The 20081-nt window shown below is 35.2% G+C and overlaps 3 protein-coding genes across 4 annotated transcripts; 2 read left to right on the top strand and 1 right to left on the bottom strand.

Moving 5' to 3' along the window:
* The first annotated feature begins 113 nt into the window (after window positions 1–113).
* On the top strand, window positions 114–3248 carry LOC140887280 (B2 protein). 2 transcript variants are annotated; one of them, XM_073294449.1, is made up of 6 exons: window positions 114–472; window positions 808–1367; window positions 1920–2020; window positions 2336–2419; window positions 2504–2614; window positions 2697–3248. In XM_073294449.1, exons 2-6 carry the CDS (start codon window positions 809–811, stop codon window positions 2736–2738), a joined length of 897 nt encoding a protein of 298 aa, XP_073150550.1. In that variant the 5' UTR covers window positions 114–472; window position 808; the 3' UTR covers window positions 2739–3248. The 2 variants fall into 2 exon arrangements, with proteins under 2 accessions (XP_073150550.1, XP_073150541.1); XM_073294440.1 differs by having other exon boundaries at window positions 114–238.
* Window positions 3249–13242: 9994 nt separating this feature from the next.
* Window positions 13243–13866, bottom strand: LOC140861817 (uncharacterized). The gene has a single exon (XM_073264824.1). It carries the CDS (start codon window positions 13864–13866, stop codon window positions 13243–13245), a length of 624 nt encoding a protein of 207 aa, XP_073120925.1.
* A 1411-nt stretch (window positions 13867–15277) lies between these two features.
* LOC140864429 (oxygen-dependent coproporphyrinogen-III oxidase, chloroplastic-like) lies at window positions 15278–19524 on the top strand. The gene is made up of 8 exons (XM_073268610.1): window positions 15278–15871; window positions 16011–16086; window positions 17266–17360; window positions 17451–17534; window positions 18581–18668; window positions 18785–18909; window positions 18988–19086; window positions 19184–19524. The coding sequence occupies exons 1-8, from the start codon at window positions 15350–15352 to the stop codon at window positions 19250–19252; spliced, it is 1158 nt and encodes a 385-aa protein (XP_073124711.1). The 5' UTR covers window positions 15278–15349; the 3' UTR covers window positions 19253–19524.
* The last annotated feature ends 557 nt before the right edge of the window (window positions 19525–20081 follow it).

A 20081-nucleotide genomic window follows, 5' to 3' on the forward strand; every position in this document is an offset into this window, starting at 1 on the left:
TAATAAGAGCAATTATGCGACTTTTCTGTAAATAAAGCAAAGCATCAGTGGCAATTCCGGTAAAGTGTCTCCTATAAATGGCGAGAAATTTGGCTGGCCGAGGACGCAAAGGTGCGTGCTTCTTCTCTCTCTTCATTAGAACATTGGATCCCCAAATCTAGGGTTTCTTATCCTCAACTCGAACATTATTTCAGCATCATTTCTTGCTTCTTGGTCATTGGAAGTTCTTACATTTGCGGTTTGATTTCCGTATCCATTTCTTAAAATACACTCACTTGCAGCTGCACCAGTCAGCTATGTGTATTATTATTTGCCTCTTGCTAAAGATGCATAATTTCTCTCGATAACATGTGTTTACTTTGTTAATCTGCTACGTTATTCCGAAATAATAAAAAAAGCCATGAAGCTTCTGTCATAATAATTGAGGATCAGCTTTGTAGTTTTCTAATAGCATCTGTTCCCTTATACATGGGTATGTCACTCTCTAACTAGATGAAATATGTAAAATTGTTATATGCACCATTTCTCAGGTTTGCATTTCAGAAAGAGCCCGCCTATTGTTTTTATTCTTGTTTTCCTTCTCAAATTACATTTCTATTCTCCTTGTTGATTCAGTTAATTATTTTTCATATTTCTGATCATATAAAAACCCGGGAATTCCATGTTTTACGCTTTATATATATATATGTTTTCCACAATTAATTATCTTTTAACTTCCGTCATGGAAACATGATTCGGGTGGTTATTCGTTTTAACTTATCTGAGTATCTTTATGATCACTTGATTTCTAGGATTTTCATTGTGCAGTATGGACAGCTATCATAGCTTTTGGCAGTTGGGGGATGAGCTACGAGGACAGTCAAAAGTTTTAGAGGACCATGCATGGCTGATGGCTGCTTCAAAATTGGCTGAGCATACTCGGCCAAAGGCTGAACGAAGAATTAACATAGATCTCTCAAAGGGCCCTGCCGAAGTGAGGCATAGGGAAAATTTTGGGTTTCGGGAAGATAATAAGTTTGAAAGTTTTAATTTCAACATGTTAAACCTGGACAATAAGTTCAGTGAGAATGTAAGCAAAAGCTCCCTGACAAATGGCATCCACAATATGGATGCTGTGTTTCAGAATCCCATCACCAGCTCCCTGAGGACTATATCTGGAAGTAAATACGACAATATCAACAATCACAAGGATCCATATAGCAGCAACAATAACAAGGATGATGGTGTGAGTATTAACAATTCTGCCGACAAAAGGTTTAAGACTTTGCCGTCTGCAGAAATACTTCCCAGGAATAAGGTTTTGGGTGGATATATCTTTGTCTGCAACAATGATACAATGCAGGAAGATTTGAAGCGACAACTCTTTGGTAATCTTTTTTTAAAAAAAAATTTGTATTGTGAAGACCATTGGTTTATTGAGATGACTTTGGCCCATGCTTTTGAATCATCCATGTGTGGATTAAATTTGCTGAGGACTGAGTTCTTTGACAGTTTGACTGGAGATGTTGATTTATTTGTTGCTTCTTGATAACATTGGAGTGGGTGATGGCGGCTGCAAATGGTTAAATTTTAGCTCGTGTTGTGGTCGATTTTCTTAATTTCACTGTGTAATGAGTATTTTGAAACAATGTACAAGACAGTTACTTATAGGGAAGTCACGTGATGATTAAATATTGCAGGCGCTTTCACAGTTCACATGTTTTAGTGAATGAACTTAGCAAGGTTTAAATTTAATCGACATTGCGACTCTAGTTCCTTGCTTCTTTGATTGTTTGTGCCTCAGAGATCTTTTGTATTTATTTTATGTTCATTTACCGTGTTCCCTATCCAAGTGAATATGAGAATTTATGGCTTTTGCTGATAACAATCCCATGACATATGATAACCACGTTTTTGTGTAATTGTGCAATCTTTTGTAGGTCTTCCACCAAGATATCGAGATTCTGTGAGAGCAATAACCCCTGGCTTACCTCTATTCCTCTACAATTATACCACTCATCAGTTGCATGGCATTTTTGAGGCATGTTCCGAACTTCTGTTAATCATGTACTGATGTACAAATACTTCCATCTAACTTGAGTACACGTGGATTGCGATTGTGGTGAATGTATCTAATGCATCTGTTGACAGTTTTGCATGTTTGTGCGGGTAATGGTATCTTAATCTAAACAATGAACACTCTGTAAAGTTTCTAGCATTCTCACGTCTTAATGTGCAGACTCTCGAGCTTACATTTTGCATTCTTGATGCTATGGAATGTTTTGGTCTTTGGATGCTATGATGATCCATTTTAATGAAAACTTCCTAATTGTTTATCATAGTGACTTTTGCACAGGCAACAACTTTTGGGGGCTCCAACATTGATCCCACTGCATGGGAAGATAAAAAATGCAAAGGCGAGTCAAGGTTTCCTGCACAGGTGAATTTCATCTCGTAAAATACAACGTTCGGCTATTTGTTTTTTACTTGGATTGTTGACTGCCTGGTTGTTGTTTTCGACTAGGTAAGAATTCGTATCAGGAAACTCTGCAAACCTTTGGATGAAGATGCTTTTAGGCCCGTCCTCCATCATTATGATGGTCCTAAGTTTCGTCTTGAGCTATCTGTACCTGAGGTAAGATTTGAACAGTTGTTTCTGGAAAATTTGTTTGTTTCTACACGGAAACTCCAGTCTTAAATTTTTGCTGGTACTCCAGACCTTGGATTTGTTAGATCTCTGTGAGCAAGGCGATGCATAAAATGCTGTTGCTGGCCAGGCAGTGTAAACAACTTGTGCCGACTTTATATGTATGGTGCTGTAGTTTTTGTGGAGCATGGGTATGCGTCTCAGATTTTTCCATGGAGCGCAAGCTTGGAAGGCAAATCTGATTTGTGAGATGCTGCTCTGTTATTGAGGGTAGAGGATTGGATTGTCCTTGTCTGAATAAAGTGTGTATCTGTGTGTTAGCTAGCAACTTAATAAACAACTCAACAACTTGTGTGTAATGGCGAATTTGTGTGATGATCCTATATATTGTTCATCCTAACAGTTGCATGCAAGCATAAGCTTCAAGGGACCTCGTTGCCCTTGAGCTAGATTTTGAATCCGTTGCTGTATCTGATGTAAAAATTGTAGTATGAGTGGATGAGTAGATGAACGACGGATTATTTCCTTGCCAGGATAGGGGAGCTGTGTAAGACCAATTCCGGTTTGAATGATATTGGGAAAGCTATATTTTATCTATTTATTTAATAATTATTTATATTTATTTGTCTGAACATGTCGATGAGTATGACACGCATCATATTGGTGGAAGCTCTTCCGTTATACATAAACTGGAGATGTTAGTTTATTGGAGTTGAGCTTCTTACTAAGATATTTGTTACAGAAAACACTAATAGTGACCGTAGAGAATGACAAATGAAAAATGAGAGTTGATGAAGATGGGAAAAATGTCCTAGGAAAGAAACATATCATATCATGTTCATATTTTTTTTCGAAAAATGTCTCGTGATTAAATTTTGTGTGACAAATAGATTTCTTAATTGTGACACTTGTGATAAAAATATTTGCACCAAATAGCACATTAGTTCAGGTATTCTACAATTTGGACACAACTCGTCTTTATATGACGGCAAACTTAAAAAATAGTAGACGACTTTCATTGGAATAGGGACATCTGAATGTGCATTATTTTTTGACAATTACATAATAAATAAATTCTATATTTTATTTTTTACTTGGAAATAATTACAACAACAATAACAAACAAACAAATTTTTTTACTTGAAAATAATAACAATAATAAATAAATAAATAAATAAATAAATAAAATACCGCTGCTGCCAAAAACTAGGGGTGGGATCAGGTCGGGACCCGTCCCGTAACCACTTTACCCGATTCTCGTTCCGATAAGAATTGAGGTTTTTTTTCTCTCTCGATCCCGTACCCGAAAAGTGTCGGGACCCAAACATTCAGAATCTCGTCGGGTAGGGAGAGGGAATTCTCGAAAAAAAAAAATTAAAAAAATTATGAAAAAACTCAAACAATTTTTTATTACATTACAAATAAAGTAAAATTTCTTTGTATATAACCATTAAAAACTAAACCATCTTTTTAGTACATTACAAATAAACTAAAACAACTACTTGGTTAATACAATAAAAACATATAATTATTCAGAATAATAAAAAAAACAAAAGGAAAATTTATAACTCAACATCAATATTAAAACACATAAATATAAATATAAAAAATAATTATTTGAGAGATAATTATAAAATATTAATATTAAAATAGAATTATAAAAAATATTTCTATTTTTTTAATTAAAAAATATTATTAATATATTCGGATCGGGTCGGGAATACCATCGGGTAGGTTGTTGATCTCGTTTCCATTCTCGAAATTGATCGGATCGAGAAAATTCGAGACGAAAAAAATTAGGGATGAGAACGGATAGGGACGAGAACGGATCGGAAATTTTGACAATTTTGTCAGCCCTACCAAAAACAGGACTATTCCCTTTTGTGATGCATTTGAGTGTAGTTCGATAAGTTTTGTTTTAATTAAGCAGATTAGATTTTCCTAAAGATTATTATCTTACTATAATATTATAGCAAAGAGTTTTTAATTAACCAACTTTCAAACAATTGATGAAATTTGAGATTAAATTACAAGTTTATCCTAACTTAATTTCTTACAAAACCAAAATTATTAGACAAATTAGTCATTTTATACGGTTACTTTTTTTTAGTCATTAGATTTTATCTTATTTACAAAAATGATGCTTGCTATATTTGTTTATATTTTAAAAAATTTTATTATATAATTATCACTCTTAAAAACTTTTGAATACAATCTAATTTATCATGTGAGTTCTAAAAATAACATGAAAATTAATTAATATAAAAAATTTATGTATATGCACGCCTCGCGTGCAATGGATGCTAGTTATTATTACGCAAAAACTATTTTGAAAAAGTTTCTGGTCAATTTTGTGAAACATATCTTTTATTTGGTTATTCATGAAAAAATATTATTTTTTATCTCATACATATTTTTTTTTTTATTGTGAAACATATCTTTTATTTGGTTATTAATGAAAAAATATTATTTTTTTATGTTATACATATTATTTTTTATTATAAAGATGAGCAAAGTTGACATGTCTCATAGATGAATATTTGAGAGACCGTGTCATAAGAGACATACTTTTATTATTATTATTATTATTATTATTATTATTATTATTATTATTATTATTATTAAAATTTTAGTTTTTTTTACATTGATATTATTTATTCTATATTATGAAGCACGAAATCTTTAGACTTCGGTGTAACAATTTTTAAATATCGAAAATATTCTTATCAAATTACAAAAGTACCAAAAAAAAAATTTTTGACAAGAAAGTACCAAATTTTTATTTAAGAAAGAAATGCAATAAAATTCTATTTCAATAGTAAATTCAATTACTCAAAAAAAAAAATAGTAAATTCAAAAATATTTGTATCCAATACTCCTTCCGTCCCATATATATTGTCTTCTTTGGATTTTCACACAGATTAAGAAAAATGTATTGGAAAATCAAATTTTATATAAACTTCCTATTTTATCCCTATTCAATGTATTAAAAAATGATTTGCACAATTTTCAAGGTGTAGTTAATAGTGGTATATTAGTAAAGAAGCGTAAAAAAATATTACTAAATATGGTATATGACTATATATTTGGAACAAACAAGAAAGAAAACGTGGACAATATAATTGAGACGGATGGAGTATATCTTTTCCACTCCCAAAAATCTTTTAAATTTATAAAAGTTTTTATGTATTTATATTATTAATTTTTAACAAAATTTATCAAGATAATGATTTCAATTGTGTAAACCTACATAGGGATGTAAATGAATCAAGACGTTCACGAGTTATTCGGAGCTCGATTCGATAAAAACTCGTTTGAGTTCGTTTAATGAGATTCATTAAAATAAACAAACCAAGTTTAAACTATACAATATTTGGTTTGTTAACACGTGAATATGTTAGTTAATAAACTTATGAGTCCGTTCTTAGAAGAAAAAAAAATCTTTGATTTTACATTTTTACTTATGACGAATATAGAAAAATCTAATTAAATTTATTTATTAGAATAAAATATAAATTCAAATAAGAATATTATATTTTTCTATAAATATATAATATATTTTTAACGAATTTTTAAATGTATAATTTATGATTCTTAAATTTTGTTAGGTTCGATAAAATTTCAAATAAGCTTGTGAATCGTGAATATATTTTTTAAATAAAACTCGAACTCAATTAAATTATAAACGAATTAAACTCTAACATGCAAGAATTTAACTCGATTCGATTATATACCTGACACATTCTCGGTTCAGTTATAAATGTTTTTACGTTCTCGGTTTCGTCCCAAATATTTTCTAAAAGTTCCTGGTTTAGTCTTAAATATTTTTACGTTCCCAGTTTCGTCCCAAATGTTTTCCAAAAGTTTCTGATTCGGTCCTAAATTTTTACGTTCCCAGTTTCATCCCAAAATTTTTCCAAAAGTTCTCGGTTTGGTCCTTCCATCTACTCGTGAGTTAAAACTAACAGAATACATCACGTGTCATTCACAAGTTGTAAAAGCCCTAAAACTTCAGATTCAAATCCCTGACTTTCTTTTTACTTGTTCCATAGTTTTGTTTCTTTCTCAAAGAAGTCGAAAAATCCCTGGTTACAGATGGCCAGTGGCCTTCCGTCAAGCGACATGTTGGTTATTGGTGGTCCCTCGGAGATAACATTCAAGGACTGCGAGATGAAATCCGTTATTTGGAGAGAGAAAACACGATATGGATCAAAGGCTTGAAGAGGCTCAGTTTCGTGCGGAAAGAGCTACGAATGATGTCTTCGATTGGTCAAATGAAGGAACTCTGAAGCTCGAGGAGGCTACGGGGATCTTGCAAGGGTACAATGATCTTAAGGTTTGGAGTATAATCGTGTGGTACTTGGTGGGCAAAAATGCTAAGAGGACTACTGTACAAGGCATTGAAAAACTCCGAAAAGATGAGAATTCCATCATTTATGCTTGTCTCGCGCCTCCACCATCCATGGTGTCCATCTATGACAAACCATCTATGGAGTTTGAATCCAGAAAACAGGTCGAGGAAAAAATCATAGAGTCTTTGAATGATGACTATGTGATAGCCATTTGTGGTGTAGGAGGAGCCAGAAAGATAACCATGACACAGAGAATCGTGAACAGAGTGAGAAACAAAACTATGGAACAAGTGAAATGAAAGTCAGAGATTTCGATCTGGGATTTTGGGGCTTTAACAACTGGTGAATGACACTGATATATTCTATTAGTTCTAACCCACAAGTGGACGGAAGGACCAAACCGAAAACTTTTGTTAAATATTTGGGACAAAATCGGGAACGTAAAAATATTTAGGACTAAACCGAAAACTTTTGGAAAACATTTGAGAAGAAATTGTTATCCAAAATATGCAAACTCAAAACGTGAATATTACAGAAATAATATTACAAGAAGAAAGAATGATCGTATAACAATTCAATAGTATAACAAATACACAAATACTGAAAAGTATAAAGCAAACAAGTAAGGAAATAGTCAAGCAAACCGAGGCCTGTAACTAATACAGTTTCCTTAAAACAGATTCATCCACTCCACTAGATGCTTGAGGATCAACACGTACAGACGTATGTTTCCCAGGATACAACGGAAAAACCAGTAGCAAACTAAGCACAAATTCACTACTCCGGCGAACTTGAATCGTACCTTCACTTTATCACCAAAATTTAACGGAGGCCAAAAGAAGAGCTAACAATATGAAATGCAAGAGAATTCTTGAGTGAGATCTTGAATAATGTGTGTGTTTGGATTGAGGAATGAGCACACTATTTATAGGCTTCAAAAAGCACACCAAGAGTCATAAGATTAATTAACTAAATTAATCTTTCATTTAACTCAAGAATGTGGAGAGCCAAAAGCCTCAAATTAATTCAAGAATGTGGAGAGCCAAAAGACACTCTCACATTCATGATCCATTATTTTTATTCAAAAATTTTATTTAAATATATTTCCAACAATCCCCCACATGAATGAAAATTGGTACGAATTTTGGTAATAAAGCTCTACAGTTGAATCCTGCAAAGGATAGGTAGGTGTTATCCTTTGAACCTTCCCTTGTGAAAGCATAGTAATGTACTGGTTGACAGTAGACGCGATGTATTTGAACTGTACATCCGTTTGTGTAAATTAAAATATACTTCACACAGGACTCTCCCTGATACTATCAGTTCTCATGATTGTGTTCGTTTTGGCCATGAACATACGCCTGATTCTGTAAGAGGGTCTAGAATTGAGCCTTGCAATTCCTTCGAAGCGGCCCCACTTCTCTCTCACATAGGTGATTCTATGTTGAATTCCATCAGAATCATTAAAAGCCCTGTGCTTATCCTCAACATTCACTGTTTGCAATAGGAATAGACTAGGGATAACCCTCACAGTGATCTACCAAACCAGTGCGATTAGGTTGTCCCATTGAACCTAGTTCTTGGGATCTCCAGTCAGCATAGGTTTGGTTTTCCTTCGCACCAATTTATTCCATAGGCTTCAGTCCCATTCCTTTTGAAGATTTTTCAACTAATTCTCTGTTTAACCCTTTGGTTAACGGATCCGCTATATTATCCTTTGAATTTACATAGTCAATAGAGATAACTCCAGTTGAGAGTAGTTGTCTAATGGTGTTGTGTCTACGACGTATATGTCTAGACTTTCCATTATACATCTTGCTTTGTGCCCTTTCGATCGCAGATTGGCTATCACAATGAATGCAAATAGCCGGTACAGGTTTCACCCATCCTGGAACATCTTCTAAAATTAGACGCAACCATTCAGCTTCTTCAGCACACTTATCAAGTGAAATAAACTCAGATTCCATCGTGGATCTGACTATTACAGTTTGTTTAGAATATTTCCAAACAATTGTTGCACCTCCTAAAGTGAATACAAATCCACTTGTAGATTTTGAGTCTTTCATATCAGATATCCAGTTTGCATCACTGTATCCTTTAATAAAAGCAGAATATCTGGTATAGTGCAGTCCATGGTCACGAATGTATCTTAAATACCTTAGAAATCTTATAATTGCTTTCCAGTGTTCATCTCCTGGATTACTCGTGAATCTGCTCAATTTGCTTATTGCATAGGCTATGTCTGGTCGTGTACAACTCATTAAGTACATCAGACTACCAATGAATCGAGAGTATTCTAGTTGGGAGATACTCTCACCCCGATTCTTCGATAGATGTTGACTCTTATCTATCGGGATCCTAGCCAATGCAGAGTCATCCTTATTGAATTTCTCAAGAATTTTGTCCACATAATGTGACTGACATAGAACCATCCCTTCTGATGTTCTATGGATTTTAATTCCAAGAATGACATCGGCTAATCCCAAATCCTTCATGTCGAATTTTGAGTTTAACAATTTCTTAGTGGATTTGATCATCTTATCATTGCTACCGATGATAAGCATGTCATCTACGTAAAGACACAAAATGACGTAGCCAATTTCAGTGTTCTTTACGTATACACATTTGTCACACTCATTGACTTTAAATTCACTTTCTAGCATGGCTTTTTCAAATTTTTCGTGTCATTGTTTTGGTGCTTGCTTTAAGCCATACAAAGACTTCACCAATTTACAAACCTTATTTTCTTGCCCAGGTGCAGAAAATCTCTCAGGTTGTTCCATGTAAATTTCTTCTTCTAAATCTCCATTTAGAAAAGCAGTCTTTACATCCATTTGGTGTACTTCAAGATTCCGCAAGGCGGCAATTGCAAGTATCACTCGAATTGAAGTTATTCTCGTTACCGGAGAATAAGTGTCAAAGTAATCAAGCCCTTCACGTTGACGGTAACCCTTGATTACCAATCTGACTTTATACTTATCTATTGTTCCATCTGATTTCATTTTTCGTTTAAAAATCCATTTATAACCTAGTGGTTTGCTTCTCGGAGGAAGATCCACTATTTTTCACGTATGATTTTGCAAAATGGATTCTATTTCGGAATTTATAGACTCTTTCCATTGAGGTCCTTCAGATGAATTTATAGCTTCCTTGAAGGTTTGAGTTTCACTTTTTATCATGAAAGTTATGAAATCCGGACCAAATGATTTCTCTGTCCTAGCTCTCTTTCTACGTCTAGGTTCAACCTTGTTGTTAACCTCTTGTTCCATTGTCTCTTGAGACCTTTTGGATGAACTTGGTTCTTCCTTAAATTTGCAAGGGAACACATGTTCAAAGAACGAAGCATTTCTTGATTCCATTATTGTATTCTTATGAATGTTAGGAATTTGAGATTCATACACAAGGAATCGATAAGCGCTACAGTTGTGTGCATATCCTATGAAAATGCAATCAACAATTTTTGGTCCAATTTTTACCTTTTTCGGAGTAGGTACGGCTACCTTGGCAAGACACCCCCACACTCGCAAATATTGTGTAGTGACCCTTACCCGGATCACCTACTAAACAGAACTTATGCATGCAATTACTTAATTAAACAGATATCAGAATAAAACTGCGGAAACCATAAACAAAATACAATCCCAAGTGAAGGAATCTGTAATTTATCCAATAATATACAACCAAATCGAATAGCTGTATAAACCCAAACAACAGTAATAAAACCTAGACGAAGCTCCAGCTGGCCAACCACTGACTAGCCTCTCCTGGATCCACCCTCCTCGTCCAATCGCAAACCTGCCCCATGGAATAGGGTGTCCAGAAAATACAGAGTACGAGACGTGAGCATAAAACGCTCAGTGCGAGAGTATGAGTATACATGCATGCAAAGTGAACTCCCTATAGACTCGAGGTCAAGGATCAGATAACAGAGACAGACCGGGCCCTGGTATGTAGCACGCTGTGCCGTCGCTTCAGGAGGTGGCTCCCATACCGAGATAACCGTGGATACGCCGGACCCAAATCGATGGAAGTTCATCCACTAACAGGATAGGGTACAACCCTACTAACAGACATCTCGAAAGAGATACAGCAAGATGCAAATGAATGCAGCATAATATCATGACATATAAATCATGCAGTCACATAATACATGTATACTCAGTCAGGATATCTCGAACAGTACTTTCGTACCTCAATACAGTGCAAGCTCTACCAACTCTAGGTCCATGCCTATAGTCTGCTCTACACTGCCAAATGATACTACTATCATTAAAGTGCTCTAAAAGCCTTAACTAAGCTATTGCATACTCCTAAATATTTATAGGAAGCAAAAGCTATACCTTCGTCCGTCGTTAGCCCTTTGATGTCGATGCCTCCAGAACTTGGGCACAACTCCGCTACGACTACTGAACGCCTCGCCAACCTCCGGACCAAGCCTAAGAAGACTAGAACAGCTCCAAAAGGACTAGAAAGGAAAGGAGAACTCGGAATTGGCAAATGAAAGTGAAGTCTCGGCCTTCTATTTATAGACAACGATCGGAACTTCCGATCCTTGATCGGAACGTCCGATCCTGCCATCGAAGCTTCCGAAGATCCTGATCTGCCACGTGTCAAAATATCACTTGCTGACTCCGGATAGGGGTGATCGGAGCTTCCGGTCCTGATCGGAGCTTCCGATCTAACCACACATCATGCCTGACGTAATATCGATCGGAGCTTCCGATCCCGTTCGGAGCTTCCGATCTCACCTTCGGAGCTTCCGAACTCTACCCAAGTAATTATGATTAATCCCTTAATTACTGATTTTGGTTACGGGCTACTACATATTGGTAGGAAGGTGTTCTTCCTTTTCATAATTCATATGGACTTTTATCTTGTTTCTTCCGAGATATCTTATTTAAAAGATAATTAGCTGTTAGAACAGCTTCTCCCCACATGTTATGTGGTAAACCAGAACTCAGTAACAGTGCATTCATCATTTCTTTCAAAGTGCGATTCTTTCGCTCTGCAACACCATTTTGCTGAGGAGAGTAAGGTGCAGTTCTTTCGTGTCTGATACCATGTTGAGCACAAAACTCAGCAAATGGTGATTCATACTCTCCTCCATGATCACTTCTTAGCACCTTAATTTTCTTGCTAAGTTGGTTTTCAACTTCACTTTTGTAGTGAACAAACTTTTCAATAGCTTCATATTTACTTTTAAGAAGATACACATAACAATATTTTGTGCTATCGTCAATAAAAGTAATGAAGTATTTGTTTCCACCACGTGTTTGTACTCCTTTTAAATCACATAGATCAGAGTGTATTAAATCAAGGGGTTCACTTTTCCTTTCAACTGTTTGAAAAAATGATCTTGTTAGTTTTGCTTCAACACAAGTTTCGCATTTGTGTTGTGTATCAATTTTGAATGTAGGAATGTTTTTCAAGTTAATTAATCTACGAATCGTATCATAATTAACATGTCCTAGTCTACCATGCCACAAATTGGAAGACTCAAGCAAGTAAGCAGAAGATTTCATTTTATTGATCACAGGCTTAATAGCCATTACATTGAGTTTGAACAAACCATTGCTTACATAGACTTTTCCTACAAACATTCCACTCTTAGACAAAACAACTTTATCTGTCTCAAACACAATGCAAAAACCATGCTTGTTAAGCAGCGACCCATACACCAAGTTCTTACGGATGTCTGGCACATACAACACATTGTTTAAAGTCAGCTCTTTTCCAGAGGTCATCTTCAAAACCACTTTTCCTTGTCCCTTGATTTCAGAAGTTGCAGAATTCCCCATGAACAACATTTCCCTGTTCACGGATTTCTCAAGATTTGCAAACATCTCTTTGTCAGAGCAAACATGGCGAGTGGCACCAGTGTCAATCCACCACTCCATTGAGTTTGAACCAACCAGATTCACTTCAGAAATGACAACACAGAGGTTCATGTTTGAAACCTGATGGGATATGTTCTCCACCATATTAACCTCTCGGTTTTTCTTTGGCTTCTTGCACTCAGAGGCCTTGTGACCAGTACCATCACAGTTGAAGCATTTCCCGGAGAACTTCTTCTTTGTAATGCCTCCTTTTGGTCCCATCTTCATCCTTTTGTTCGAAGGATTGAAGTGTTTATTTTTCGAGCTTTGGCCATGCTCCACAACATTTGCTTTAGCAGCAACTGGAGAAAACAGTCGTCTTTTAGAGCTCTTGTTGTCTTCCTCGATCCAAAGTCGAACAATGAGTTCTTCAACATTCATCTCCTTTTCACTTGTGTTTCAAGTAGTTCTTGAAATCCTTCCATGCCGGTGGTAGCTTCTCAACAATGGCCGCCACTTGGAAGGATTCGCTCAACGTCATCCCCTTAGAGTGAATCTCGTGAAAAATCACTTGGATCTCTTGAACTTGGCTGATAACTGGCTTGGAATCCACCATCTTAAAATCCAGAAAGCGGCCTACAAGAAACTTCTTGGCCCCCGCATCCTCGGTTTTGTACTCTCTGTCAAGGGATTCCCACAGCTCTTTGGCCGTTTTCTTTTCGCAGTATACATTGTAGAGCGAATCTGCCAATCCGTTCAGTACGTAATTTTGGCATAGGAAATCAGAATGATTCCATGCCTCCAAAGCACTGACAGATTCAACATCTCCCTCACCCTCCTTGAGCTTAGGAGCATCCTCCGAGAGGAATCTGGCGAGGTTCAGCGTCGTCAAGTAGAAGAGCATTTTCTGCTGCCACCTCTTGAAGTTCGCACCAGTGAACTTTTCTGGCTTTTCTTCGCGACTGTTTGAAACAGGAACGACAACACCACGTGGGGCAACAGGAGGAACGTCACGATTTGGAACCGTGACAATAGGGGCAACTGGAGTAGTCTCACTTGAAGCAGAAGCCATTTCTGAAACAAATAACGTAATGAGTACTAAAATCTGTTTTAAGTTTGTTATCCAAAATATGCAAACTTAAAACGTGAATATTACAGAAATAATATTACAAGAAGAAAGAATGATCATATAACAATTCAATAGTATAACGAATACACAAATACTGAAAAGTATAAAGCAAACAAGTAAGGAAATAGTCAAGCAAACCGAGGCCTGTAACTGGTACAGTTTCCTTAAAACAGATTCGTCCACTCCACTAGATGCTTGAGGATCAACACGTACAGACGTCTGTTTCCCAAGATACAACAGAAAAACCAGTAGCAAAATAAGCACAAATTCACTACTCCGGCGAACTTGAATCGTACATTCACTTAATCACCAAAATTTAACGGAGGCCAAAAGAAGGGCTAACAATATGAAATGCAAGAGAATTCTTGAGTGAGATCTTGAATAATGTGTGTGTTTGGATTGAGGAAATGAGGACACTATTTATAGGCTTCAAAAAGCACACCAAGAGTCATAAGATTAATTAACTCCATTAATCTTTCATTTAACTCAAGAATGTGGAGAGCCAAAAGCCTCAAATTAATTCAAGAATGTGGAGAGCCAAAAGATATTCTCACATTCATGATCCATTATTTTCATTCAAAAATTTTATTTAAATATATTTTCAACAGAAATCGAAAACGTAAAAACATTTATGACTGAACCAAAAATATGTCCAAACATTTATGACTGGACCGAGATTTTCTCCCAACAACACACAAACAAAATATTACTTATCATACTACCGTCTACCGGTCTACCTCACCCTTTTATAACATAAAAATAAAAATAACGGTGGCTTGACAATCGTTTTGAAATAGCGGAATCTGTGGTCTAAAAAGAATCCATGGTACCAGACCACGGATTCACTTGAATCCATTTAAAAAATAAACCCTGTTTATTTGTTTGGATTGTGTGTGTTTTTTAAACCTTTTTCAAAATGAACTTTGGTTTTGTTTGTCAATTTAACAGCATTATTTATTTATATATATAAAATTATGGACAAAAATATTTTTTACAGTCGAATTGAGTGAGATTCATGTTACAAAATTTATAAAACAAAAACTCTTTCACAATTTCACGAGTTGGATCTCTTATTTAAGTTGGACATAGAAAATATTGTTTTTTTTATTGAATAATGGTACACGTACGACGAAATTTATACAACATAAAAAATTTAATTGTTAAAATATCATAATACATTAAATACAAAATCTCGCGATATAATAATAAAATTATCTCACGATGTAATTATTTTAAATATCATTAAATACGAAGTTTGTAGTGCTTCTACGGGTGAGTTTACAAACATGGACATGAAACTCTCCATTTATTTATTATTAATAATCCCGCTATTATATTATAAATAGAAACACCCAAAAGAACGCCCTTTCTTTGTTTCCTTATCGTCAATTGAATTGAATTCATCATATATCCATCCACACCGGCGATGCTGACCGTTTCTCCTCCCTATTCCGCCACCGCCATTGCCATTGTACCTCTCTCTACAAGGACTCTCAGCTTTCCCCCATTCAATTGCAGACCCAGAAGAAGTTCCTCTCTCCGACTCTCCGCTTCTTCTTCTTCCTCCCCGATGATCGAGAAGGAAACAATGGAAGCGGAAAGGCCCCACACTTTTCTCCGAGAGGCCGACGAGAATAGCTTTCACTCTTCCAATTCGGTTCGCCTCAGGTTCGAGAGGATGATAAGGGAGGCTCAAGACACCGTCTGTTCAGCCATTCAGGCCTTGGATGGAGCTGCCAACTTCAAGGAACATGTCTGGTCCAGGCCAGGCGGCGGCGGCGGAATCAGCCGTGTCTTGCAGGATGGCGCTGTCTGGGAGAAGGCCGGGGTCAATGTTTCTGTTGTTTATGGTGTCATGCCTCCTGAGGCTTATAGAGCAGCCAAGCCCTCCGATAATGGCGATGTCAAGCCAGGCCCCGTTCCATTTTTCGCTGCCGGCATCAGCTCCGTATATTCCCCCATTCCTTTTTTGTTTTTTAATTTTATTAAATCCTCTTCTTTACTATTTTCCTTTCTATTTTTTATTATTTTTTATTAATGGGGAAAGTAAAGTGCTTAATGAGGCCTTGTGGTTTCTTGTTCTTCAGGTTCTTCATCCAAAGAATCCTTTTGCTCCAACCTTGCATTTTAATTATCGGTATTTTGAGACTGATTCTCCAAAAGGTATCTCATCATTTTATATACTCTTATTTTGTGAAATTGATTTCTGACTTGAAATTATTGACTTCATTGGAGTTGCACAACATTTTGAGAAATGCATGGCATCATAATAGATCAATAACTTTGAATCAAATGTCTGTATCGCTTGCAATTGACCTTGAATGAACTGATAAGTTTGAAATAAGATTGATGGTGGCCCATTTATGACTTTGTTGTGAAGAAAGAAGAAAGTGAGAATGTCACAATCGAGGCATTGATGATGATTTTATTGAAAGCGCATAGGTTATGAAGGTTATGAAGGAAATTTAGAGCCATCGGTTTCTTCATGAAGAATTTTTATTGTAATGATGATGCTTGAAAATGCTTCATGGTGTATACTACTGATATACTATTGTAGTTATTAAAAATGCATATCATATCGATGAGCATAGTATGATTTAGGAGTTGGGTCGACCATCTTTTAGCTTGAGATATGCATACAGTGTCATGCTTATAGCATTCTAAGAAATGGTAGTATTAGCATGGACTTGTAGATTATAATGAAGAAGGAGATGTATGCCCAGTCCTGGATTTGTCTTGTAACAAGATATATGTAAGAATATGTTGGGTTAATGATGTTTTGTGCATATTAATTCTTTTAGGGGTATGTTGTGTCTTTTTAAATTTTAAAATATTATTTATTGGTAGAATAAAATATAACAGTAAAGTACGATGGAATCATGGAAGTGTTGGAAGGTTAAATAATGCTAATGGTTGTGTTCGGGAAAATGAAGTTAGCTAGAAAATATATCTTTTGGGAAATGAAATGACAATGAGATTGGAATGTTCTGTTTTGTTTCCAGAGCTGTTTTGAATTGAAAAATAGCCAATATTTCTTGGAGCAAATGCATTTTCATTTTGTTGGTGGAAGGTATTATTCTAATCTATCAGAAACGAATTAAGTGATCATAGAGGTGTTCAAGATCCTCCTTGGTATGGTATGGGAATATGGGATTGAAGAGAGTTTTTATTTTTTGGGACCTCTCTTCTTTGTGATGACAGATGCTATTTTACCCAATATTTTACCTGGACTAAAGACTAATACAAAACTTTGTTCTTTCATCTTGCTGTTTATTTTTCTTCTTGGTTCAGCATAAATCAATAAAATGTTTTGACAAAATGTTATTCGTTTAACCTACGCAGATGCCCCAGGATCACCAAGACAATGGTGGTTTGGTGGGGGTACAGATCTGACTCCTGCTTACATTTTTGAAGAGGACGTCAAGCATTTCCATTCGGTATCAACACACTGACCAACAATATCTGCACTACATGAGTGTTGCTATCATATTTAAGCTTTACTAATTAAATATGTGTGCATGTTATAGGTCCAAAAGAGTGCTTGTGACAAGTTCAATAGTGATTTCTATCCAAAATTCAAGAAATGGTGTGACGATTATTTCTATATCAAGGTACAGCATAAAACCATAATTTGTGCTGTACAATATTTAAGCAAATATGGTTTGTCTTTTCTATTCCACGTCCAATTTACGTATTCAGGCGAACATTCGCAACTGACACTATCCTGGAGCATTGTCTTTGAGGTCAAGTTTTTCCTATGAAATTTGTATGGTTCTTCTCTGTACTGTCACACAATCAACAGAGGTCTTAATACAGTAACTTGTCTCCTGTTCTTACCATCTGAAACAAGTGGTGCCAATTATAGTAAGGTTCATAATCAAAATTATATTATTTCTAAAATATGTTGGGGATTTGTGGTAGTGCTGAACTGCTTGTCAACCCCTGATTGTACCCTAATTCCCAAGTGACATTATTTCCCTTTCACTAGAGCAATGTTAACTAGCAAACTTTAGGTTTTGTTTGGACATGTACTTTAAAAACATTTTTTAGTGTTTTAGAAGTGAAAAAAACTTAAAGTATGTGTTTGGACAAGATTTTTGTAAAATGTTTTTGAAAAATATTTTTGAAAAATTGTTTTTCAAGTATAGTTTTTAAAGAATAATTGAGATGTGTTTTATGTTTTTAGAATGGAAGGCAAGGATGAAAATCAAAACAACATTACTTTTGATATGTTTAAATGTTTTAGAATAGGTGTTCAAATACATATAATTTTTAAAAAAACTTTTAAAACATTTATAATTTTTTTTAAACATACTTTTATTAAAACACTTTATAAGTACTTGTCAAAACGGAGCCTTAGATGTGGAATTGTTTTCGGTGAAAAATTGTTAAAGTTCAACTGACTTCTTATCACCAAATGTGATGGATACAGGAACACTTATTAAAGGTTAAGGTTTCCAGATTATGTTGCTATTGCTGCATTTAAACATAGGAAAGTCTTTTTGTGCTTTTGCGATGTTTGATTTCTCATTTTATTTTCCGGGATCCCTACTTTCCTATCATGTGAGTGCTACCACCGAAGGGAGTGAGTGATCCATTATGTATTGCAGCATTTCAAAGATGAGCAATTAATTTAATTATCTTAATATTTATGCAGCATCGAGGGGAAAGGCGAGGTCTTGGGGGTATATTTTTTGATGATTTGAATACATACGATCAAGAGATGCTTCTTTCCTTTGCTACTGGTAATTCTCTAGAAGAGCTTTCTATACTGCTTACAAAGGCAGTTAGTGGTTTCAATGTCTTTGCTAATTAGATCAAGGACCAACACTTTCAATTCACTTTTGTTAAATGATTGCAGAGTGTGCAAATTCTGTGATTCCAGCTTATATTCCCATCATGGAGAGGAGAAAGGACATGCCATTCACAGAGTCTCACAAGTCATGGCAGCAACTGCGCAGAGGACGCTACGTGGAGTTTAACTTGGTATTGATCCATAACCAATATTTGAAGCAAAAAACATTCAGGACTCTATATTCTAAATTTTTGTTTCAACAATCAAAGGTTTATGATCGTGGAACAACATTTGGTCTCAAAACCGGTGGTAGGATCGAGAGTATTCTTGTATCGCTTCCATTAACTGCACGATGGGAATATGACCACGTTAGATCTCTATCACCTTGTCTTTTGTTCAATAAACGAGCTTGTGTGTAGATGCAAAATGTCAGATTAAACTAACTGCAATCATTTATATATTCAGCAACCAGAAGAGGGAAGCGAAGAATGGAAATTACTGGATGCCTGTATCAATCCAAAGGAATGGATCTGAGTTTTTCTTTTTGTAATTGTCACAGAGCTGTGTTGCTTGTTGAGCTAGCACGGATCCATCCTGTCTTTCGGCATTGCAGTATGTATTTTTAGTCTGTTCACGTATGGTCTGTCTGCATAGTTTTGTTTTGTGACGCATTAAGTGTAGCTACTTGCGATGGATTGAATAACAATCAACTGTAGAGTAATATCAGACTATTTATATAAAACGGTTTTGCAAACGGGATTGTAAATGCAGCATCTTTTTCGAACAATCAATTATTTATTCATTTATATGATGGTTGGTAAAAATTACATATTCCTCTTCTTTCTATATTCTTTGTACTTGGTGGTGAGACACCCCATAATATGATAAAAGATATTATTTTACATTCTATTTTGTAATATATGTTTTAACTTTTTAAATATGATAATAATTTGTGTGGAGAGTTGAATGAATTTGGAGGCGAGGAAAATATATTTTTGTCTTTTTTTTTGTTTTGTTCTGTATTTATAATTTTTATTGTGGTTTTATGGATTTAACATAAGCTTCTCTATTTCAATAATATATATCCTAAAAATTTATATCTATATATATACTAATTATAAATATAAGAGTTTAGGCAAAAACTCCTATGAGACGGTCTCAAGGATCATTTTTATGAGACGGATCTCTTGTATGGGTTATCCATTAAAAAGTATTATAATTTATGCCAAAATATTACTTATTATTATAAATATGGATAGGATTGACCCGTTTCACGAACAAGACCGTCTCACAGGAGTGTTACTCAAGAGTTTATTTGTTTTGAACTTGTCTTATGATTGCTGTAGTCTTGAAATTTTTTCGA

Source organism: Henckelia pumila, chromosome 1 (assembly GCF_033568475.1).
Source record: "Henckelia pumila isolate YLH828 chromosome 1, ASM3356847v2, whole genome shotgun sequence".
Lineage (NCBI taxonomy): Eukaryota > Viridiplantae > Streptophyta > Magnoliopsida > Lamiales > Gesneriaceae > Henckelia > Henckelia pumila.